Source organism: Mustelus asterias, chromosome 18 (genome assembly GCF_964213995.1).
Source record: "Mustelus asterias chromosome 18, sMusAst1.hap1.1, whole genome shotgun sequence".
Lineage (NCBI taxonomy): Eukaryota > Metazoa > Chordata > Chondrichthyes > Carcharhiniformes > Triakidae > Mustelus > Mustelus asterias.
This window is the reverse complement of record NC_135818.1, coordinates 18,012,604-18,038,487: the sequence shown is the minus strand read 5'-3', so window position 1 is coordinate 18,038,487 and position 25,884 is coordinate 18,012,604. Positions and strand designations below refer to the sequence as shown.

Genomic DNA, 25,884 nt, shown 5'->3' with positions numbered 1-25,884 from the left:
TCCCCTCCTCTGTCTCTCACCCTCCCTCTGTCTCTCACCCCCCTCCCTCTGTCTCTCACCCCTCCCTCCTCCCTCTGTTCTCTCACCCCTCCCTCCCTCCCTCCCTCCCTCTGTCTCTCACCTCCCCTCCCTCCCTCCTCTCTCCCCCTCTGTCTCTCCCCTCCTCCTCCCTCCCTCCTGTCTCTCCCCCCTCCCCTCCTCCCCTCTGTCTCTCCCCCTCCCTCCCTCCCTCCCCCCCTCTCCTCCCTCCCCTTCTCTCCCCCTCCCTCCCTCCCTCCCTCCCTCTGTCTCTCCCCCTCCTCCTCCCTCCTCTGTCTCTCCCCCCTCCCTCCCTCCCTCTGTCTCTCCCCCCTCCCTCCCTCTGTCTCTCCCCCCTCCCTCCCTCTGTCTCTCCCCCCTCCCTCCCTCTGTCTCTCCCCTCCCTCCCTCTGTCCTCTCCCCCTCCCTCCATCTGTCTCTCCCCCTCCCTCCCTCTGTCTCTCCCCCTCCCTCCCTCTGTCTCTCCCCCTCCCTCCCTCCCTCCCTCTGTCTCTCCCCCCTCCCTCCCTCCCTCTGTCTCTCTCCCCTCCCCCTCCCTCTGTCTCTCCCCCCTCCCTCCCCCTCTGTCTCTCCCCCCTCCCTCCCTCCCTCCCTCTGTCTCTCCCCCTCCCTCCCTCCCCTCCCTCTGTCTCTCCCCCTCCCTCCCTCCCTCTGTCTCTCCCCCTCCCTCCCTCCCTCTGTCTCTCCCCCCTCCCTCCTCCCTCTGTCTCTCCCCCCTCCCTCCCTCCCTCTGTCTCTCCCCTCCCTCCCTCCCTCTGTCTCTCCCCCCTCCCTCTGTCTCTCCCCCCTCCTTCCCTCCCTCTGTCTCTCCCCCTCCCTCCCTCCCTCTGTCTCTCCCCCCTCCCTCCCTCCCTCTGTCTCTCCCCCCCTCCCTCCCTCCCTCTGTCTCTCCCCCCTCCCTCCCTCCCTCTGTCTCTCCCCCTCCCTCCCTCCCTCTGTCTCTCCCCCTCCCTCCCTCTGTCTCTCCCCCCTCCCTCCCTCTGTCTCTCCCCCCTCCCTCCCTCTGTCTCTCCCCCCTCCCCTCCCTCTGTCTCTCCCCCCTCCCTCCCTCTGTCTCTCCCCCCTCCCTCCCTCTGTCTCTCCCCTCCCTCCCTCTGTCTCTCCCCCCTCCCTCCCTCTGTCTCTCCCCCCTCCCTCTGTCTCTCCCCCCTCCCTCTGTCTCTCCCCCCTCCCTCCCTCTGTCTCTCCCCCCTCCCTCTGTCTCTCCCCCTCCCTCCCTCTGTCCTCTCCCCCTCCCTCCCTCTGTCTCTACCCCCTCCCTCCCTCTGTCTCTACCCCTCCCTCCTTCCCTCTGTCTCTACCCCCTCCCTCCCTCCCTCTGTCTCTACCCCCTCCCTCCCTCTGTCTCTACCCCTCCCTCCCTCTGTCTCTACCCCCTCCCTCCCTCTGTCTCTACCCCCCTCCCCTCCCTCTGTCTCTACCCCCTCCCTCTGTCTCTACCCCTCCCTCTGTCTGTCTCTACCCCCTCCCTCTGTCTGTCTCTCCCCCCTCCCTCTGTCTGTCTCTCCCTCCCTCTGTCTGTCTCTCCCCCTCCCTCTCTGTCTCTCCCCCCTCCTTTGTCTGTCTCCCCCCCTCCCTCTGTCTGTCTCCCCCCCCTCCCTCTGTCTGTCTCCCCCCCCTCCCTCTGTCTGTCTCCCCCCCCTCCCTCTGTCTGTCTCTCCCCTCCCTCTGTATGTCTCCCCCCTCCCTCTGTCTGTCTCCCCCCCCTCCCTCTGTCTGTCTCCCCCCCTCCCTCTGTCTGTTCCCCCCTCCCTCTGTCTGTCTCCCCCCTCCCTCTGTCTGTCTCCCCCCCTCCCTCTGTCTGTCTCCCCCCTCCCTCTGTCTGTCTCCCCCCCCTCTCTCTGTCTGTCTCCCCCCCTCTCTCTGTCTCCCCCCCCTCTCTGTCTCTCTCTCCCCCTCTGTCTCTCATTCCGTTGTAGCCATGAAGTTGTAGCCATCTTCCATTGCAAAATGCTCACCCCCTCTCTCTGTCTCTCTCTTCCCCCCCTTCTCTGTCTCTCTCTCTCCCCCCCTCTCTCTGTCTCTCTCACCCCCCCTCTCTGTCTCTCTCTCACCCCTCTCTCTCTCTCTCTCTCACCCCCTCTCTCTGTCTCTCTCTCCCCCTCTCTCTGTCTCTCTCTCTCCCCCTCTCTCTGTCTCTCTCTCCCCCTCTCTCTGTCTCTCTCTCCCCCCTCTCTCTGTCTCTCTTTCCCCCCTCTCTCTGTCTCTCTCTCCCCCCTCTCTGTCTCTCTCCTCCCCCCTCTCTCTGTCTCTCTCTCCCCCCTCTCTCTGTCTCTCTCTCCCCCCCTCTCTCTGTCTCTCTCTCCGCCTCTCTGTCTCTCCCCCCCCCCCCCCTCCCCTGCCCTGAGCAGAAAAAGTGATGCAAAAATTGAGTGGAGTTGCAAAACTATGAAGAGATTTGATTGTGTCTTTTTGCAAGTGGGTTGGTAACCAATGGTATGGCAAAAGGGGAAATGAGAATTTCTTTCACATTGAGGGTTATTAAGATCTGGAATGCACTACACTACCTGAAAAACTGCTGGAATCAGATTCTATAGGAACTTTGGATAGGCAATTGGACATTGAAGAGGAGTAACTTTCAGCATTATGGGGGAAAAGCTGAGGTGTAGCAACTAAATTGGACAGTTCTTGCAAAGATCTGGCAGAGAAACAACGGACCACATGCCCTCCTGTGTTGTAAAATTCTGTGATCTAAAACAGAAATGAAGGAAAATCAATCACGATGCAGCATTTTTAATATGGCATTGAAAACTTTGTAAGAGATGTTTTGCCTCTGCTTCTTCTGTCCCAGAGGTTGCATGGTGAGCATTTTGCAATGGAAGATGGCACTAGTACTTCATGGCTACAACGGAATTGATTTTGGTCTAAACAGCTTTGCATTGTGTGTCTGGAATTTTTATTTGATAGTTTCAGACTCAACATTCGTGTATCTTCCAATTACTTTCCTGTGCTTTTTCTTATTCATCCGTGGGACATGGACGTCGCTGGCTGTCCAGCATTTATTACCCATCCCTAGTTGCCTGAGGGCGATTGAGAGTCAGCCACATTGCTGTGGCTCTGGAGTCACGTGTAGGCCAGACCAGATAAGGACGTCAGATTTCCTTCCCTAAAGGGCATTAGCGAACCAGATGGGTTTTTCCGATAATTGACAATGGTTTCATGGTCATCGGTAGATTCTTAATTCCAGATTTTTTTATTGAATTCAAATTCCACCATCTGCCGTGGCGGGATTTGAACTCTGGTCCCCAGAACATTAGCTGAATTTCTAGATTAATGGTCTAGCGATAATACCCCTTCTTTCCACCAAGTCCATATACAGCAACTGATGGCAGTGCTTGTAAGCCAGTGAGTTGTTTTTATGAAGCTTGCACATTGACTTTAAAATCACTGCTTGCCTGGCAATGATATAGAATGACCCAAGCTGTTGTATCTTTGGTAATCAGGCATTCTGAGACCTTTGAAATAACTGTCTAGTAGTCCACATTCCTCTGTTAAATTATTTTCTTTAAATAATTATTGTAGGGTAGATGAATAAGAGATTTTTTAACAATTTAACAATCATTTTTGTGCAGTTTTTGGTTCACTTTGATAAATGGCTATCCAGAATGAAATGCTGGTCACCATGGTGGCCTGAATTAAAAATATGGGTTTGTGCCAAAGACATCTATTTTATTCCCCTGTTCTTTACCCCCAAGCACAACTGCTGGTTCTCTGGGGTAGCTTTTCAAAGCCAGCCTGTTATTTTTATCTGATTGAATGCTGCAGTGAGTCACTGCTGAGCTGTGCTCACTGATGCTGCATGAATGCCTTTCTGTTGCACAAAGTGGAGAAACATTCATTGTCTTCCTGTGACTAGCACATGGTACCATTCAACGCCAGGGATGACAATGTCTTATACACTTGTTTAATAGAGGAATGTCATTGTTTTGTGACAATGGGGTGCTTTTATCAGAAATGAAATTTTGTATTACCATTTAAGTGGAACCTATGACATCCTTATCCTATTTCAATGGAAGTGCTGTTCTTTTAATCTTGCCATTTTCTCAGTTCCTCATGATTTTGTTTACAACACATAAGTAATTTTTTATTATGTAAGAGAATGCATGCATCCAAAGCTTGAATGTTTTACATGTGCATCTCCACTTCAACTTCAGTTTTTGTGCAAAAGGGATTCCACATTGATTTTGAAACTGTATTACTAATATAAAGTTGATTCTGGAGATGTAATGCTAGACCTTTCTCTGAGAAGTGAGTCTTGTCCAGCTTCTGTTTAGAAATAGAAATAGAAATAGAAATCCTACAGTGCAGAAGGAGGCCATTCGGCCCATCGAGTCTGCACCGACCACAGTCCCACCCAGGCCCTACCCCCACATATTATCCCGCTAACCTACGCATCTATGGACTCTAAGGGGCAATTTTTAACCTGGCCAATCAACCTAACCCGCACATCTTTGGACTGTGGGAGGAAACCGGAGCACCCGGAGGAAACCCACGCAGACACGAGGAGAATGTGCAAACTCCACACAGACAGTGACCCGAGCCGGGAATCGAACCCGGGACCCTGGAGCTGTGAAGCAGCAGTGCTAACCACTGTGCTACCGTTTCACACCATGTAAATCCGATATAGTTTAAGCCAAGTGTGAAAACTGCCCTGAGCACTTTCTTTTCATCTATTGGTAATCCATTTTACTCGGCTATTTCCCATCCTCCCTTTCATATTCTCAACTCTTCCAAAACTGCCATAACTCGCACCAAATTCTGTTTATCCATCACCCCTAAAGCTACAGTGGCTCATTGTCTGGCCATCCCTTGATTTTAAACTGCTCATCTTTGTTTTCAAATCTTTCCATGGCTCACACATACTTTGCTCCATAAGTTCTTTCAGTGATTTAACCCACAAGGATCACTGCGCACCCCCAATTTTCACAGCTCCGTTGTTGGTGGCCATATCTTCAGCTGTCTAGATCCGAAGGAATTCCCTTCATAAACCTCTTGTTTCTTTTTGTATCTCTCTGCTTTAAGACACTCCTTAAAACAAATCCTTTGATCAAGCATTTGGTCACTTTTCTTAATGCATCCTTATGTGGTTCAGTGTCAAGTTTTGTTTCATAACATTCCTTAAAAAATTATAGGATATTTTACTGTTTTATGAGCTACATAAATGCAAATTGTAGCTGCACTGTCCAGACATTCAAAATGTGGCTCTTAAAGCAAAACTGTGTGCATTCTAAATACACGTGCACTGAGAATTTGGTTTCACTGAGACAGTGTAGTCAGGGTTTCACCTCTTGTACCATCTATACTGCAGCCACATGTTTCAGACACTGATGACGACAATGTTGATGTATCTTTAGGTGCATGTTACAATGGAAAATAATGGTGCAGTTTCCCATTGAGATTTAGTTTCAATTTACGCACCAAAACAGTTTTGCGATAGCCATTCACTTGGGAAATATTAGAATCGCCAGAGACCAATAACTTTTTTAAAAGCAATTAATTTTTCTGTGACCAACACAAAGAATCACATGACAAGGTTTCACATTTTAAGACTTCTGTAAAAAAAACTAAAATCAACATTCAACTAAGCATTACACAGCAAGCTACTAATACATTTTTGATTTGATTTAATATTGTCACATGTATTAGTATACAGTGAAAAGTATTATTTCTTGCAAGTTATACAGAGAAAGCTTACCGTTCATAGAGAAGGAAACGAGAGAGTGCAGAATGTAGTGTTACAGTCATAGCCAGGGTGTAGAGAAAGATCAACTTAATGCAAGGTTGGTTCATTGAAAAGTCTGCTTGCAGCAGGGAAGAAGCTGTTCTTGAGTTGGTTGGAATAACCTCAGAATTTTGTATATTTTTCCCAATGGAAGAAGGTGGAAAAGAGAGTGTGTGGGCCCCTTAATTATGCTGGCAGCTTTGCCGAGGCAGCGGGATGTGTAGACAGAGTCAATGGATGGGAGGCTGGTTTGCGTGATGGATTGGGCTACATTCATGATCTTTTGTAGTTTCTTGCAGTCTTGGGCAGAGTAGGAGCCATACCAAGCTGTGATACAACCAGGAAGAATGCTTTCTATAATGCATCTGTAAAAGTTGGTGAGAGTCGTAGCTGACATGCCAAATTTCCTAAGTCTTCTGAGAAAGTAGAGGTGTTGGGCTATCTTAACTATAGTGTCGGCATGGGGGGACCAGGACAGGTTGTTGGTGATCTGGACACCTAAAAACTTGAAGCTTTCGACAAATTCTTCTTCAGCCCCGTTGATGTAGACAGGGGCATGTTCTCCACTATGCTTCCTGAAGTCGATGACAATCTCCTTTTGTTTTGTTGACATTGAGGAAGAGATTATTGTTGCCGCACCAGTTCACCAGATTCTCTACATCATTCCTGTACTCTGTCTCGTCATTGTTGGAGATCCAACCCACTACGGTGGTGTCATCAGCAAATTTGAAAATCAAGTTGGAGGGGAATTTGGCCACAGTCATAGGTGTATATGGAGAACACAACCCCCTACTATACTCCTGAAAAAACCTCAAAGGTATTCCCTGTTAATTTCTTAACTTGAACCCCTCAGTACATGTATACATTATACCACACTCAGCAGAAATGTGGTCTTTTGTATAAAGTCTCAAGTTCCTTCCAGCTTGAACAAGATCTCTTTTTCCTGCCCAATCAGGGTGAAACTTCAGGTGTTTTTTTTTTAAAAATAACATCCCCTTCACTCAATCTTCTGAGTGTAATTGAACGAACTTGCAGTAGTCATAGAATCATAGAGGTTTACAGCAAGGAAACAGGCCCTTCGGCCCAACTTGTCCATGCTGCCCTTTTTTGTTTAAACCCTAAGCTAGTCCCAATTGCCCTGCATTTGGCCCATATCCCTCTATACCCATCTTACCCATGTAACTGTCTAAATCCTTTTTAAAAGACAAAATTGTACCCCCTCTACTACTACCTCTGGCAGCTTGTTCCAGACACTCACCACCCTCTGTGTGAAAAAATTGCCCCTCTGGACCCTTTTGTATCTCTCCGCTCTCACCTTAAACCTATGCCCTCTAGTTTTAGACTCCCCTACCTTTGGGAAAAGATATTGACTATCTAGCTGATCTATGCTCCTCATTATTTTATAGACCTCTATAAGCTCAGCCTCCTACACTCCAGAGAAAAAAAGTCCCAGTCTATCCAGCCTCTCCTTATAACTCAAACCATCAAGTCCCGATAGCATCCTAGTAAATCTCTTCTGCACTCTTTCTAGTTTAATAATATCCTTTCCATAATAGGGTGGCCAGAACTGTACACAGTACCCCAAGTGTGGCCTCACCAATGTCTTGTACAACTTCAACAAGATGTCCCAACTCTTGTATTCAGTGTTCTGACCAACGAAACCAAGCATGCTGAATGCCTTCTTCACCACTCTGTCCACCTGTGACTCCACTTTCAAGGAGCTATGAACATGTACCCCTAGATCTCTTTGTTCTGTAACTCTCCCCAACGCTCTACCATTAACTGAGTAAGTCCTGCCCTGGTTCAGTCTACCAAAATGCATCACCTCGCATTATCTAAATTAAACTCCATCTGCAATTCGTCAGCCCACTGGCCCAATTGATCAAGATCCCGTTGCAATCTGAGATAACCTTCTTCACTGTCCACTATGCCACCAGCCTCGGTGTCATCTGCAAACTCACTAACCATGCCTCCTATATTTTCATCCAAACCATTAATATAAATGACAAATAACAGTGGACCCAGCACTGATCCCTGAGGCACATTGCTGGTCACAGGCCTCCAGTTTGAAAAACAACCCTCTACAACCACCCTCTGGCTTCTATCAAGAAGCCAATTTTGTATCCATTTAGCTACCTCACCCTGGATCCCCGTGAGATTTAACCTTATGCAACAACCTACCATGCGGTACCTTGTTAAAGGCCTTGCTAAAGTCCATGTAGACAACATAACTGCACTGCCCTCATCTACCTTGGTTACAGTAGCAAGGCACTGTCGGGAGACTCCTTGGCCTTTAACTCTTGGAGTTTCTTCAAATCCAGGAACCCATCCTCACCAGCACACTGTCTGGTGATTAACCCACAAGTTATTTTCTTCTGCTTGGCATAGCAGCACCTGTTGTGGGCAGTCTTCCCCCAGCCTCTCGTCCTGGGTAACCCTGCATGCAGAATGTCAGCTGTTTCTCTCTTTGTGCTCTGATTTGCAAGAAGTTTTAATTTGAGTTTCTGTCTCTCTAATAAGCCAGTCACATTTCTATGTCTCCAGGTGGATTTAGTGTAAGGTCACATGATCTTGATTCCAGGCAGATCCCCCCCCCCCCCCGAGTTTAAGGACAGTTTAGAACATAACCATCTAAAAGTCCAGTGTCCGTTTATTTTTAAAAAAGGCAATTTAAGAGGAACTGAGCTATCTGGCAAGTTCTCAGAAATTCATAGGAATATTAAGAACAGGAGTATACCATTCAGCTCCTTCAACCTGCTCTACTGTTCAGTAGATGATGACTGAATATTTCCCTCTGCTCCATTTACCTGCTTTAGGTCCAAATACCTTGATATCTTACATATGAACATATCAATTAGGAGCAGGAATAGGCCATTCGGTGCCTCGAGCCTGCTCCACCATTCAATAAGGTAATGACTGATCGGACTGTGGCTTCAACTCCGTATTCCCACTTACCCATTATCTAACAAAGTTTACAAACTCCAACTGATTCCTTGCATGTGCAACCTTTTAGGTGACAGTTCCACATTTATGCTACCCTTTGTTTGACTAAGTGTTTGCTGATTTCACTTTGCAATGGCCTAGGTCTAATTTTATGATCATGTCCCCTCAAGATTGTCCCACCAGAGGAACTAGCTTCACTGTATCTCCCATTTTGAATCAGTTTAACACTCTAAATGTCTTTGTTGGATCACCTGTTAAAAGGGAATGCAAGCCAAGTTTAAGCACCTTGTCCTTATAATTTAGTACTCGAAGCTTTGGTGTAATTCTGTAGCGCCTCCAAGGCCCCAGTACCTTTCCTGTGGTGTGATGCCCAAAATTGAACACAGTTTTTCAAATGGGTCTGCCCAAGCTCGAATTTAAAAGGTTACCTCCTAAAGTAGGTACATTTTTAAAAATTAATTTAGGTGCTCAGCAAGATGAGGCATATTTGCACTGGAATGCAGTAAATTTTTTCCCCATTTTGAATACCAAGGCCCAAAAGGAACTGCTACCCCAAGCTTCTGCGACTAATACCAATGACAATAATAAATATTAGAAAGTTCCAAAAAAGCACAATACTGTGTATACTGTACATAGTTGAGAAAGCATTGCTGGGAAGAATACAACTAATTTTTAGAACACGTGACCTCTCTGCACTAATATTATTGAATAGTCTGCCAAGTATATTTAATTTCTAAAAATGTTCAATTTGCATTTTATTTTACTGTCTAGATATATTTTTGCAAAGCATAAGAACTTGAACATAGTTCATGGTGGTCTAGATACTAATAACATTCAGGGTCCAGAAAATGTGAATGCTTATTTACTCCTCCCATATTGCAAAATTTTAAGCTAGTAGGTGAATGGTAACTAAATCTACAGCATTCCTCCAAAGTCCCACTAACATGTAGATCCTGCACTTCCTATATTGAGACACTAAATGAGGATTGAACCAAGGTTAATGTATTTCTTAACCAGGCTTTTGTACTGAGGGCCATTCTTCTCTCAACAGACAAAACTTTAATCACCCATTAGTTTAGGGTACAGTCGAGGTATATTCCCACAAAGGGAAAAGGCAGGATAATCAAACCCAGAGTTCCCTGAATATCAAAAAAGGTAAGAGTAAGATGAAGCAGAAAAAAGGGGTGTATGAGAAATGGTAGGTTGTTCGTACAAGTTCGAACCAGACTGAGTATTGAAAATTCAGAAGGCAAATGCAAAAGGAAATGAGAGGTAAAGAGAGAGCATGAAGAGACTGGCAGCTTAAATGAAAATGAATCCAAAACTCTTCCCTTGGAGCATAAAAAGTAAAATAGTAGTGAGAGGGAGGAGAGTGGCTGATTGGAGACCACAAAGAAGCCAGCACATGAAAGGCATGGCTGAGGTTGTAATGAATACTTTACATCTGTCAGAGTGGAAGATGCCACCAAAGTCATAGTGAAAGAGGAGACAGTTAAGATCCTACATGGGCTAAAAATTGATTAAGTAGAGGTACGAGAAAGATTGTACTTAAGGTGATAAATCATCAGATTCGGGTGGTATGCATCTGAGGGGACTGCAGGAAGTACAGATGGAAATCATAGACATGGGGCCAATTGCAAATGTTAATACCCATTTTCAAACTAAGTGTAGGGATTTTTGTGGATAGGAGCAATTTAAGACTCTCATTTATATATTGCCTATCACAACTCCAGGACTTCCCAGAGTGCTTTACAGTCAGTTAAGTACTTTTGAAGCTTAGTCGCTGTTGTAATACGTACAAAGTTGCAACACAAACAGAAAATTTACATTTAATTTTCTTGCAACGTACATCATTGCACCAATGTATAAAATTCCATTAATATTCACTGATGTTATTCAATTTTGTTGAGGCGGCACGGTAGCACAGTGGTTAGCACTGCTGCTTCACAGCTCCAGGGACCTGGGTTCGATTCCCGGCTTGGGTCACTGTCTGTGTGGAGTTTGCACATTCTCCTCGTGTCTCCGTGGGTTTCCTCCAGGTGCTCCCGTTTCCTACCACAGTCTAAAGATGTGCGGGTTAGGTGGATTGGCCATGTTAAAATTGCCCCTTGGTGTCCTGAGATGCGTAGGTTAAAGGGATTAGCAGGTAAATGTTTAGGGATAAGGGGGTAGGGCCTGGGTGGGATTGTGGTTGGCGCAGACTCGATGGGCCAGATGGCCTCTTTCTGCACTGTGGGGTTTCTATGATTTCTATGAATTTTGGAAGTTCTTCATTCAGGAATAACAAAATTATGGGTACCTAAAAGTTTATCGAAATATATCTGTGCTGCAACTGAGTGGGCAGTCGCGGGTTTCAAACTATAGATGGAGTGTTATTGACAGTTGATGCTACCCTGCTGGTGGTCTCCAGAATCTTGATTTCTGAGTCAATCCCTGACAGTCAGTTTAACTTAATTGGTGGGAAATCTTTTTGAAATAAGAGTCCAGGTCAGAATTAACAGTCACTTGGACAAGGTGGATTAATTAAGGAAAGCCAGCACAAATTTGTTAAAGGCACATCATGTCTCATGACAAGGTAACAGAAAGGGTTGCTGAGGGTAATGCAGTTGTTGCAGTGTACATGGACTTCTAAACAGGCTGTGATAAATTATCATCCAATAGGCTGGTCAGCAAAGTTGAAGCCATGAAATAGAAAGGAAAATGGCAGCTTGGATATGAAGTTGCCCGAGTGACAGGAAACAGAATAGTGGTGAATGGTTGTTTGTCAGACTGGAGGAGGATATATTGTGGTGCTTCCCAGGGGTTGGTACTGGGACCAGGGATAGGAAGAGAAATCATGGGCCCTGTTTCTTCTCCTGTTTCTGGGCCCTCGATGTCTGTGCAACAAATGAACAAAGACTGAATGTTCATAATTGTATCTGTTTCATGATGACCAAGTTTGAAGACTGTTGATTACTGCTTCTCACTACAATATATTTCCAATATCTGCCATGCAACACAATTTTATCATAATATTTCAATACCTCACAAAACTTATTAGCACCAAAGGTAGAGTGGGACATTAGGTAGGCAAAAGAACATGATTGAAGTCAATGGAAAAGACTTTTGAGAATCATGTGCCGTGTAAAACAGGTTACTGATTCACTGTGAGCCCATCATGCGCTCCTGACCTGGCAATATCACCCCACATAACCTGTTCACAGTAAACTTTCATCAGCAGCAAAATAACCTGAACTCCAGCCACGATTCCACCCACTTTTTGTAAGATAATTATGCATAACAAAGGCCACCGGGCCTAGGTCATCCCATCCATCCAGAATGACACACAAACTATGTATTAGGAGCAGAGTAGGCTATTCAAACCTACTCTGCCATTCCACAATATTGCCTACATTATACAAGTGACTTCAACTCAAAAGTACTTAATTGGCCATGAATTGATTTGGAACAGTATGAAACGTGCTGCATAAATGTGGATTTTATGTTTCTTTCATTACACCTGCATGCAGTAGGCAGAGTGACTGTAACAATGGAAGCCCAGTACTGATTCTCTAAGGATAATTAGTCACACAGCATCAACAATGTTAAGAAAGTGGCTACAAATAAATTGCTACATTTCCAAAAAAAATTCAAATCTATAGCTAACATTCCCTCCCCCAATGCCCCATCCTCACCCCCATAACTCTTCCCCCCCCCCCCCCCCCCCCACCCCCCACCACAACTCCACTCTGACTACCCTCCCCACCCTACCTACGGATCCTGGACCCTGGGGCCACTGCGCATTTCTTGGTCTCTGTTAATGATTTGGACTTGGGAGTACAGTGCACGATTTCAAAATCTGAGGACACAAAACTTGGGATGTGACTTCAAGAGCACATAGTGGAATGTGGAGATATGTGGCAGATACAATTTAAGGTAGTAAAGTGCAAAGTGATGCATTGGTCAGAAGAATGAGGAAAGGCACGATATGAGCTAAAGGATACAATTTTAAAGTTTGTGCAGAAGCAGAGACCCATAGCAGGACAGGTTGAAAAAGTCATTAAAAAGCCACATGGGATCCGGATTTTATAAATAGAGGCAAACTGTACAAAAACATGATGAACCTTTATAAAATTCTGGGCTCCAACTGGACTATTGTGTCCAGTTCTGGGCACTGCACTATCGGGAGAATGTGAAGACTGTTGCAGAAATGATTAATGAGAATGATACAAGACTAAGGGACTGTGTTACACGGAGAGACTGGAGAAGCTGGGTTTTCTTTAGACAAGGGAAGGTTGATAAATTTGATAGAAGCACTCACAATCATGAAGCGTCTAGACAAAATAGATGGACAGAAACTGTTCCCACTGGTAGAAAGATGGAGAACCATGAGACACAATTTAAGAGTGATTAGCATAAAGGTGACATTGTCATGCTACTATTAGAAATGCACTGCCTGAAAGGGTGATGGAAGCAGATTAAATCATGCTTTCTCAAAATGGAATTGGATAAGCATCTAAAGTTAAGAAATTGTCAGGCTGCAAGGTGAGGACCAGGAATGGGAATGGCTAAATTGCTTTTGCAGAAAGCAGCATAGACTTGGGCTGAATGGTCTCCTTCTGTTTTGTAACCATTCTATGATTCTTAATCTGTAATTTATCATAAGGATGGGCTGCATGGATTACTTTTAATAGCAGTGTGGTTCTGCAGATGTGGACTGATTTTTGCCAGCTTGGCAGTCTTGTTCCTCACTGCTACCTTTCTTGGTAACAAAGATATTATTGTATCCTGATGAATACTGGTTGGTTGCAGGGTACGTTTGAGGGACGACAATAGAAGGTAGCCTACATAACTCCAGATCTGTCCAAGATACTAATTGGTTATGAGTTTCTGATTTTTCTTCAATACTGCATTTTCCTGATTTGAATGTTTTTTTTTCCAGATTGTGTAGTTTAACACTAAAGAAGCTGGTGGTCGTAAAGGAATTGGACAAGGAACTCACTTCAATTGTTATTGCTGTGAAGATGCAGGTGAGCTATTTAATCTTGCACTGTCCTTTCTAACTTCACTGTGTCAGAACAAATGGAACAAAACGCACCTGTAAAATACTGACTCTGAATGGAGCTTTATTACTGAGCAAAGATTGAATTGACTTCAAAATTCACAGGAATCTGATCTAAACTATGAGTGCAGAATCGATCCCAGGGTTGGAGTAGATCATTGGCAATTCAGAAGCGTACAAGTAACCGGGTAACTGGCTCTGCCACTTTGCACCAGTATTATACAATCAAATCTATTCAGGTGTTGCACTACTTCTGCGGTGGTCTCTGGACCAACCAAGGCATCTCCACTGATCCATTCTTACTGTTGTCATACCCAGGTGACAGTCTCTGTCTTTTGGGAACGGCTCCACCCCAATCATTTCAGTTACGTTATTTAGTTCTTTAACCTTGTGCACAGATCTGGTTACCAACTGCCTTTGCTTTTTCAGTGCAGCCGTTGCATCAAGTACAAAACCGAACCAAAGTCTTGCTTTTCTTTCTTAACTTGACGTAAGTGCTGCTTAGGAGAAACACTGAACCAATCAAATATCTGGTGCAGTAAATACTGAGGGGAAACACAACCATAAAGACATTGAAGAATGGGCAAAGGTTTCTGGTGCACAGTTTTAAGGACGAATGGCATGTGAAAAAAACAGCCTGTTTCATTTCCACTCACTGTGCTATTTATTGTCAAAGATTGAGCATCGTGAATTTCATCAGGCAAATGGAATTTCTGCACAAAACTTTTTATGGCCTCAAACAAAAAAGTTAAACAAAAAAAACCTCAATTCTTGCATGTCTGCTATTCTGATGTGATCCCATACAGATCAACTCTTAGAATCATAGAATCCCTACAGTGCAGAAAGAGGCCATTCGGCCCATCAAGTCTGCACCGACCGCAACCCACCCAGGCCCTATCCCCATAAGCCCATACATTTACCCCGATAATCCTCCAGACACTAGGATCAATTTAGCATGGCCAATCAACCTAACGCGCACATCTTTGGACTGTGGGAGGAAACCGGAGCACCCGGAGGAAACTCACACAGGCATGGGGAGAATGTGCAAACTCGCATTAATTCTGTTCTATAAATTGTTTCTTTAAAAGGTTCAACAGTGTAGTTTATTTCTAAACTTCATGTGTTGGATTTATGCAATTCTCTATAAAGTGACCTCTTTCTCAGATGAGAAAAGATTGCATAGTACCTATTGCATCATGTGATGTTTTATAGTGCACATTAAATTAGAGGAAATTCAATATTGTTTATTGTGAGGATACTCCACTCCCATTGTTTTCAATCTAGTCTCCCGTAGTTAGTCACTCTAGTAGAGCTGATAAGCTACAGCATGTGTTGCTCTTGAACTGGCTGTTTGAGGTGTGTAAGAATGATTGACTGGTATCTGACTTTTCCCTCCAACGGCTTATCTTTCACTGTTTTTAACAGCACACTTCGTCTTTACATTTTCCAAACAGCTGAGATCAATTTGGCCAGAGTGACCTCCATCCTCCCTGAATTGCTATTCTGACACTCGGGCTGCCTGACCCTCACTAACCTTCCTTCTCTGTTATGATAACACACATTTGAGGTTTTACTATGTTCAGAAACCAACTGCTAGGCATTGCAAAAATTCTGTTGTAGTAACAGCTCTGCCTTCATTCTTCCCTTTCTACCTTTTGGCCAAGTTAATGCTCCCCCTACCAAGAGCAATGTTTGAAAATATGGTTAAAGGAAAACTTTCAATTTACAGAGAAGTCCTTTTCCTCACATTTATGGCAAAATATTGTTGGGGTCTAGCCTGGCTTCATAATGTACCTTGGCGTTTCGGACCTGGCACTGTAAAAATGTTATTAATGATTCAGGGAAGAATGTTGGCGAGATGCCAAGAAACCTCCATTTTCTTCAAAGGAATGCAGAAAGATTTATCGTATCTACCTGAATCCTTGGATAGTGAGGAAAGGATGCTTTGCCTCGAGTGATTCCACCGACAAATAAGGAATTATATCAAAACAAGATTTATTCATAACACAGTTTAAATATACCTTTAACAAAATGAAACAATTTAACTCTTGACCATTGAACAATCTTTAAACATGAAAAGAAGCAAACTCTTAACTTCTAACTTATTACTATTCCGTTCCAATTGAGCAATATTTCTCCTATAGACTTAAACCCCTCTTTAAAAAGTTAGCAAATCCAGGCATACTGTTTTTGACTTGGGTTAACAGCTTTGGAGCTCCCAGAAAGATTTTGTAGAGAGGGGAGACAGAGATGCTTTTAGGCTTCGGGACCTCTGTCTAATGTCCCAGAGAAAAGGCGGAACTCTGATGTTGACACTCTGAAATGTCATGATTGATAAAGATCCTGTAGTTCCGTAATCCTATAGTGGATCATAACATTCGAACCCAAAGGCAAGTGTCATACTACTGTATCAAATTGTTGTATGAAATAATTTGTGCAACTACTAGTGTGCTATAGTACTACACTGCATCCCTGCTCCTGTAAATGCTCAGCTAATTAAGGCAATGGATGGTGGCATCAGACTGGAAGAATATGAATTTGGACTGAGGTAGCATATGACGGCTGGGGTGGCAGTGGTGGTAATGCAAGTGACCTCAGCAGCAGGGGATTAAGGAGGAGTAAATTGTCCAGATTTTGCTCTCCAGATTGCTACACATTGTCCCCTGTTGAAATTGAGTGTATATGTGGGTATTGGGGTCTGGATTGGGTTTAGCTGTGTGTCAGGCTGTGCACAGGTTAGAAAAACGTGGACACTGATGCAATTGAGCAAAATTCATCTGGCTCATTTTTATGGGAATGGAGTTTTCTGCAGTTACTCTTGAATGTGCATAGTGGTTGAGGTTTATGCTAAGTCAAACTCCCCTTTAGCATTACCCTTATTACCTGGTAATTCTTTAGTTTCAAATTCAAGCCATTGCTTGATTGCTTTGTTGAATTGTAAACAAGCTGCAATGTTATCCAGAAACTCCTCATTAATCTTGGCCCCGTTCTTAAGGCAACTTGTTGGCAGCTGTGGGTCTGCCCGTGTAACCAGAAATACGTGCTTCATTGCCACTCTGAAGGCAGAAACATAGGAACTGGATGAGGCCATTTAGCTTCTTAATCCTATTCTGCCACTCTGAGATCATGGCTGATCTTTGAGCTCATTCTATATAACATAAAATAGGATCAAAGACTGTGAAATATGTTATGTTAACTGGATGTACAGGAGATTGTGTAATATAACTTGGAGCAAACTTCTCTAGTAATGTCGTGACCGGATTGGCAGTAAAGCTATTTCTGGAGCTGTTGAAACTGATGGTTATTTTTTTTATTTGTTCACGGGATGTGGCCATCTCTGGCTAGACCAACATTTATTGGCCATCCCTAATTGCCCTTAAAAAGGTGGTGGTGAGCTGGCACTTTGAACTGCTGCAGTCTATGTGGTGTAGGTACACCTACAGTGCTGTTGGGAAGAGAGTTCTAGGGGACGGCACGATGGCACAGTGGTTAGTATGGTACCTCACAGCGCCAGGGACCCGGGTTCAATTCCGGTTTTGGGTAACTGTGTAGAGTTTGCACATTCTCCCCATGTCTGCATAGGTTTCCTCCGGATGATCTAGCAAAGAGGTTGTGGGGGGAACTTCTTTGTCCTGGTTGGTGTCAAATTTCTTGAGTGTTGTAGTGTTGTTGGAGCTGTACTCATCCAGGCACATGGAAAGCATTCCATATTATACTCCTGATTTGTGCTTTATAGATGGTGGATAGGCTTTGGGGAGTCAGGAGGGGAGTTACCCGCCACAGGATTCCAAGTCTCTGACCTGCTCTTGTAGCCAGTTTTTATATGGCTGGTTGGGTTCAGTTTCTGGTCAGTGATAGATCCCAGGACATTGATAGGAGGGAATTTAGCACCGGTGTCGAAGGAAGACCTTGTTAGAGATAGTCATTGCCTGGCACTTGTATGATGGCAAATGTCACTTGCCACTTGTCAGCCTAAGTCTGGGTATTGTTCCAATCTTGCTGCATTTGGGCATGGATTGCTTCAATATCTAATGAGTCTTCAATGGTGCTGAAGATTGTGCAATTATCAGCAAACATTCCCATTCCTGACATGATGGAAGGAAGGTCATTAATGAAGCAGCTGAAGATGATTGGGCTAGGGCACTACTCTGAGGAATTCCTGCAGTGATGTCCTGGAACTGAGATGATTGACCTCCAGTCGCCACAACCATCTTCCTTTGTGCTGGATTTGACTCTAATCAGTTTTCCTCTTGATTCCCATTGACTTCAGCTTTGCTAGGCCTTCTTGATAACACACTCGATCAAATACTGCCTTGATGTCAAGGGCAGTCATACTCACCTCACCTCTGGAGTTCAGCTCTGTTGTCCATGTTTGAACCAAGGCTGTAATTGGTTCAGGAGCAGAATGATCTGAGCGGAATCCAAATTGAGGATCAGTGATATTGCCAAGCAAATGCCGCTTGATAGCATTGTCGATAACTCCTTCGTCACTTGCTGATGATCAAGAGTAGGCTTGATATCTCCCAGTTTGTCATATGATCTCACCATTCTATTTACAAGGAAGTGTTTGCCAATTGCATGGTACTGGCTGCAGAAGAAGAGCATTTGAACTTGAGTGCAGGGCTTTCTTTTGTAGATGAGGCAGGCCAGAGTCACAACAGCCTGTAAAATTTGTTGACAAGTGGAGCTTAGCTTTCCTCAAGTCAGAGATGAATAAGGTTAATTATTTAGCTGGAATAGGCTGGCATGGCATTATAGAGAAAAAGTTGAGAACTGGTCAAACAGCAGGGGAATGTGTGTGTACTCCAGTCAGATGTACATGCTGAGTGTCTGTCAGCTTATTTGGTGACTTGATCTCATAACACACGCCACTTTCAGTGCGATAATGTCCTTTAAAATCTTGCTCCAGATATTGTTACTGAGATAAAATCCAAACTTATTATGCACTCACACAACTGTCCCACTCATTTTTATCCCAGAACTATGGTGTTTCTTCCTGTAATAATTCAGCCACATGCCAGTTTCCGTCACCAACACACTTTATTGTGCACCAAAGGAAAAGGCCGCTCTTGCAGCTTAAAGCCAGGAAGTCTTCACCTCTGGACTTACAACTCCGGTCTGAGTAACATTACAGGTTTAAAAACTCCTGCTGGCTGCTTCCCATTGCGCGAGCCTCCACTCGCTCAATAAGGCACCTCATATTCTACGAAGCCCACAGGTAGATTTATTGATCATTCGTGGCTGTCATAACATCCCTCCCCCCTTAGGTCCATGTCTCTTCCAAATCTCTGCTGCGAGGATGCCTTAATTGGCCCTCGGGTTGATGTCCGTTGAAGGCAGGACTGGGTCAGGGGGTGTATAATGAAAGGGAGCCGCCTTTTTTCAGAGGGAGCATCGCAGAGTTACCGAAGCAGGTTTCTCCTTCAGCCCTGTTTCAACCCAGAGGCCTGCTTCTCCAGCCTCCATCTCAGAGTCTGCACTTTTGCTATCTGGAGGGGCCAACGTGGAGTCAGCTTCAAGCTGAGGGCTGGCACTGGCAGTGGCCATCTCCATAGCTGGTGATGGGGTCGACTCCAGTAAGGACTCCCTGGATCTGAGATGGTCCAAGTGCTTTTTTAGGGTTTTATCCTGAACTTTGACCTTGTAAGATGCTGGTCCTTTTTTCTCAATTATGATTCCAAGATCCATCTGGGACCATCCCCAAAGTTCTTTATATGAACCAGATCACCCGTTGCAAACTTTTCTTCCTGCCCTCGTGGAATCAAAGTTTCTTTTTTGGTTTTCCTGTTGGGACACCGTCTTTCCTGCCAAGTATGGGAATAATAGGCTCGATCTGGTATAAAACCATCATCCCATCAACAGCTCTATTAGAGAGCCACCTGTTGTGGTGTGCGGTGTGGTTCCATAATCAAACAAATGTTGTGCCAGTTTCGTCTCCATGGATGCTGCGGGTTGTTTCCTCATACAGCTTGTGAAGGTTTGAACCGCCTGTGCTGCCAGTTCATTTGACGATGGGTGATAAAGTGCAGTCAGACATGTTGGATACCATTGGAAAGCACAAAGTTCTGGAAATCACCGCTAGTGAAAGCTGTGCTTTTATTGGAAACCAGGACTTCTGACGTTCAGTGTCTGCTGAAGCTTTTCTCGGTCATAGCCTGAGTAGTCGTAGAACTTATGCGGCGCACTTCAATCACTGTGTCCACAATGATTCAAAACATAGAACCCAAAAAGGGACCTGCAAATTCCGCATGTATGCCGTTCCCATGGGTATAGGGAGGCTGAGGAGGGAGTTTTTGATTTTCCTGGCACAGGTCACATCGCTTTACCCCAGTCTGTGGTGCTGGAATCAAGGCCAGGCCACCCCTCTTAACTCCTGGTCAACATCGTACTTTTTGATACACCTGGGTGGCCATTATGGAGTTATATTAATATTGGACGTTGTCCCGGAAGCAGATCAATTACTCTGGACACCCAAAGAACGATCCCATCTTCAACACTAATTTCGGACTTCTTGGTGAAGTAGGGTTTGATTTTTTTCTGTCTCATCTTTCCAGTGATGTTCCAGCACTTCACCAACCCCACATGGGAGGTGTCACAAGTCAAAACAAGTTTGTCCTTCGAGTTGAAATGGTTTAGTAATTTGGATGACAGTAACTGATGTTTGACCTGGAAGAAAACCTCTGTCTGCGAAGCTCCCCGAGACCCTCTGTGGTATTTTGTAATCGGGTGTGCAAAGAGGCCAGAATGGAAGGCGATTTCGGGATAAACTTTCTGTAATAATTGACTAACCCCAGGAAAGATTTCAGCTCTGTGGTGTTCCTTGAGGTCGGTGCCTCCTTGATGGCCTTTACCTTTTCCTCTACTGGATGTAACCCCTTGCCATCTATTCGGTAGTCGAAATAAGTTACTTCGGCTGCCTGGAAAACACATTCTGTCTGAGGTTGTTTTTAAGGTTCTTAAAGGAGGAGAGCTCTGTACCGTACTGGTACACAGCATGAAGAGCTTTAGGGAGGGAATTCCAGAGCTTAGAGCCTTGGCAGCTGAAGGCATAGCTAGCGGTGATGGGGCATTGTGGATGCACAAGAGGCTTGAATAACATACTGATAAATAGGGAGCATTGGAAATCTTCTATCTGGCTCTGAATTGCAAGTATATTCTTCTGTAAATTTCACATGGCCAACATTTTATCTCCACTTTGAAAGTATATTTTTGGTGGGAGGAAGCAAAAGGTGGTTTTGAGCTTGTCTTCCCTGCTCCATTTTGGCCTTTGAAACGCTGGCTGTAAATGTAATCACAGCAGAATGTCACGCTTCTGCTCCAGCGCTCAGATTCCGTTGTGGTGACTCCTAGCTAATGAACTGTCAAACTAAACTTGGGTCCCAAGATCAATTTTTCAATCTAATAATGAGATATCATTTACCAGACATTCAAAAAGAGCATGTATGAATGATAGGGTGGAAACTTAACTGGACTATATGCATGTCACATGACACTTAATGAAATATATTTCAAGCATTTATGGTGTTGATATTTAAAATTTCATGATAGGTTTAACATTTTCCTTCTTAGCTGCTCCTCTTTCCTCACTAATTCCTTCTATCTGGCATGTCCTGTATCTCATACAAATACCTAGTGTCTACAGGTGAGTTACACAACTGAGTCTTCCCCTGCTCTTGCTGAATGTACACACACATATATATGGTATTAGCAATCAGTGCTGAGAATCCCACAAAGTCCAGAGGTCAATTACAACAATTCTTCCACTACCCTGGCTAAGATCAACTAGCTGAATGCAAACTTTCTTGACCAAAAGTGAGCCATCCCTCAAATAGGTCTATAATTCCATGGTCATTGACTGGCCTTGTTGTTCAACCAGTGGCATTTCATCACAGTAAACATTGTTGACAGCCCCAGCTTTGATGATGGTCATGTGTCATCCCATCCAGACCCTATCCCCATAACCCCATGCATTTACCCTAGCTAGTCCCCCTGACACTAAGGGTCAATTTAGCATGGCCAATCCACCTAACCCACACATCTTTGGACTGTGGGAGGAAACCGGAGCACCCGGAGGAAACCCACGCAGACACGTGAAGAATGTGCAAACTCCGCACAGACAGTGACCCAAGCCGGGAATTGAACCCGGGTCCCTGACGCTGTGAGGCAGCAGTGCTAACTACTGTGCCACCACGCTGCCCCAAATTGGAGTTGCTGAATCTGCCCTGCAGATTTCAAGCACAGAGAAATGAGTGTTGTAAAACTGCTTGAAGTGTTATTGCACTCCAAATAAGCAATTAACCTATTCTCTGAAGTCACACAGTGGGAACCAATGTGGTTGTATCCTCCGTGCATCTGACTGCAGAGATGGGGTGATCTAATTGTCAGTTGTTTTTTGCTATAGTATTTCACTGGAGTGTACACTGTGGTTTAATTCAAGCATTCTGTTATTTGATGTATTTTACTCTGCTGAATAAGTCTGAAGTATCTGTATGATGAGCTCTGTGTGAGTTCTATGATCTGCACTTTAAATAATCTGTTTGACATGATATAAATACAATAGTGGTTATTGTACTGGACGAGATCCCAGAAATATGAATTTATATCCCATTGTAGCAAACTATGAAGTTGAATTCAATAAAAGCTTGTGCACTGTAATAGAAGGACAATGAAAGATATTTGTTGTAAAAAGCCAACTGATTCCCGAATCACTTTTATGGTAAGGGAATTTACCAGCTAGGGAGCAGTGCATTGTCTTAGATAAGATGTTAAACTGAGGCTTCGTCAACCCTTTCAACTGGACATCAAAATATCCCATGGCACTACTAAAGAAGAGCAGAGGAGTTTTTCTTGGTAATTAAAACACAAAGTTCTGGAAATACTCAGCAGATTTGGCAACTCTAGAGAGAGAAACAGATTCAGACCCTTCAGAATTGAGTGCTTGTTGGCTGGCCAATATTCATGTATCAACCATAAGAAGCAGGAGCAGAATTAGGCCACTCGGCCCATCGAGTCTGCTCTGCCATTCAATCATGGCTGATATTTTTCTCATCCCCATTCTACTGCCTTTTTCCCATAACCCTTTATTAATCAAGAACCTATCTATCTCTGTCTTAAAGACACTCAATGACCTGGCCTCCACAACCTTCTGCAGCAGAGTTCCACAGATTCACAACTCTCTGGCTGAAGAAATTCCTGCTCATCTCTGTTTTAAAGGATTGCCCCTTTAGCCTGAGGTTGTGCCCTCTGGTTCTAGTTTTTCCTACTAGTGGAAACATCCTCTCCACGTCCATTCCATTTCAACCAAAGGCACTAAAAACAGATAATATGCATCTATGTCATTGCTGTCCATATGACCTTACTGTGTCTGTGTTAGCAGCCACGTGTCATCATTTAGAACAATGAGTACACTTTGAAAGTGTTAATTGGCAGCAAAGCCCTTTAGCTTCCTCCTGAGACTGTGACAAGCACAATGTAAATGCAAGCTCTTTTCTTATACATATAGCTCCAGTCCGCACAACAGGATTGAATCTTGATGACCCCTGAAATGGTCCAGCAAATTGCTTAGTTATAGAAACAGAAATAGGGACATCCAGCATCATATTCAGAGGGGAATTTGAGATGAGAAATAACTGTGACCTTTCCAGAGTTGCTACTTCAAAGAACAAATTAAAAAAGAAACACTTGTCTGGAAATATTGCTGAGGAAAACTGCTGCCTGTACCCAGCACCTGCTAGCTTAGTATTTCACTATTACTGCTAATTCAACTGAACCTGTTACTACCTGGGATACAGAGGTTAACTGTTACTTCTCATTACTCAGAAGGCATTGTAGTTTACAGCAATATACCCCGATGGATTTCTTTGCTTGTAGGGATGTGAACATGGGGTATTTGATAAGTGGGGAGGGGGTAAATTGATTTTGTTTTGAGAAATCCTTAATGTTGGCCATGGTATGATACTGATGGTCCTCTCGGAAAGCAATGTGAAAAAGACGATGGGCAGCTGGAAAATACCCACTTGTGACATTCTCAACAACTAATAGTTTCATCCATTTATCTAAAGAAATGTTTTGTGTCTGTAAAAGTATGAAGATATATGATTTTACAAAAATTACAAGTTACCTTTGCCGAACCATATCTTCTCTGATCTATTCGATTTCAATCTTCAGTTGTCCACAGGGGTGTTAGAATTCCCTGTGTTTCACTCCCTTTCTTCTCCACTTTCTCATTTTCCACCTTTAAACCACCTTATGCCTGACCTCCACTCTTCTCCCATTTTACCTCCACCCACCTCTTCTCATTCTGAAGGACCTACTGATTCCTGAGTCATTTTATGGTAAGGGAATTTACCAGCTTGGCCCACTGAGGGCGCACTGCATTGTCTTAGATGAGATGTTAAACTGAGGCTCCGTCAACCCTTTCAACTGCACAGCAAAATATCCCATGGCACTATTAAAGAACCTGCAGAGTTTCACTGGCTGTCTTGTCTGGAGACAATACACATCTTTTTAGCCTGTCTTGATGCTCTCTCCACTCCCATTGTTTTGTTTCTTAAAGACTTGATTAGTTGTAAGTATTCGCATTCCAACCATTATTCATGTAAATTGAGTCTGTGTCTTTATAAACTCTGTTTGTGAACAGAATTCCCACTCACCTGAAGAAGGGGCTTAGAGCTTCAAAAGCCTGTGTGGCTTTTGCTACCAAATAAACCTGTTGGACTTTAACCTGGTGTTGTTAAACTTCTTACTATTAAAGAAGTCATGATGTGGAAATGCCGGCGTTGGACTGGAGTAAACACAGTAAGGAGTCTTGGTTAACCTGGTGTTAGACTCCTTACTATTAAAGAAGAACAGGGGAGTTTTTCTTGGTAATCAAAACAAAAAGTTCTGGAAATATTCAGCAGATTGCAAGTTGCACAGATTTCTTCCACAAATTAAGCGGCTGGATTTTGTGTTTCTAATGGCAGTGAAGGTGGATATTGCTGTTGGCCTGAATGGGCTCTGGGCATCCCATGCCAATGGTTCCACCATGATTTGGGTGCTAAAAACTTGGACTTTCTGCTCAGTTCATACAGTGTAATTAATGCGAATATATTGAGAGCTGTTGCAAGCAGGGGTAAACCATTCATTACAGCTGAGCTAGAATTGGGCCCCATGCTCTTCACACATTGAAGTTCAGGAAACAAATATGATAACCACTCCAATTCCTGGTGGATATTGGGAAATTCCACATTGCTAGTGTATGATTTCCCAGCATTAAAATCAATGACTTAAAAAATAATTCAAGTGGTTCAGTTGCAGAGTCTTTTTTTTGAATGTACATGCCTGGCTTGGCCTAGGAGTTCTGAAGCAGCAACTACCCATCAAGAAATAGGCACAGGATGCACAGTGACAGGGGCTTCGGATGGATAGCTTCAACAGAAAGAAACCTATCCAAAATATAGAACGTGGGAAAGGTACGGTGGAGCCAATTGAGACCAAGCTGTTTTATAGTTTGCCAATAATTCACAACTACTGAGGATTAGTTAATCATTCACACTGCTATTTAAAAATATTGCATAAAAAATAGCATTCTCTGCCAAAGGTTACTAATTTTCTTGATTCTGTTCTTGACTTTCTGTCTAATGTGTGTGAAAACATTGTACGTAAGAATTGCAGTCTGAACTAGATAAGATTAACAGTTTGCTTATACTGTACACATCAGTGTTATAACCAGTAAGACATGTTGTACAAATTTGTTATACCAAGTAACATGTAATCTCTGATATGTAATTAATAGTGTATAAATATAGCATTGTGGCATACTGTATTTACCAAATACAGGAGTTTTGTGCAAAGTGAGACAATGCATTACTATAAACAGGAATGTCTTACCCTGTGGCATAGTACGTTATTGTATATGGGTTATACGTAGTAATATATAAAGTTAAAGTAAAGTTTGTTTATTAGTCACAAGTAAGGCTTATATTAACACTGCAGTGAAGCTACTGTGAAATTCTCCTCGTCGCCACAGTCTGGTGTCTGTCCGGGTCAATGCACCAAATCAGCACATCTTTCAGAATGTGGGAGGAAACCGGAGCACCCGGACAAAACTCATGCAGACATGGGGAAAACGTGCAGACTCCGCACAGACAGTGGCCCA

The 25,884-nt window shown here is 44.0% G+C and overlaps 1 protein-coding gene across 5 annotated transcripts in view; it reads left to right on the top strand.

The window, feature by feature from the left end:
• pacs2 (phosphofurin acidic cluster sorting protein 2) overlaps positions 1-25,884 on the top strand; it is a 216,665-nt gene that overhangs the window by 104,544 nt on the left and 86,237 nt on the right. For all 5 annotated transcript variants that reach the window (XR_013499993.1, XM_078233467.1, XM_078233466.1 and 2 more), the window contains exon 2: positions 13,626-13,713. Coding sequence is in view for 4 of the 5 variants with exons in the window: in XM_078233467.1 (XP_078089593.1) it covers positions 13,626-13,713 (88 nt within the window). In the remaining variant the exon portion in view is untranslated. The remainder of the gene's footprint in view (positions 1-13,625; positions 13,714-25,884) is intronic.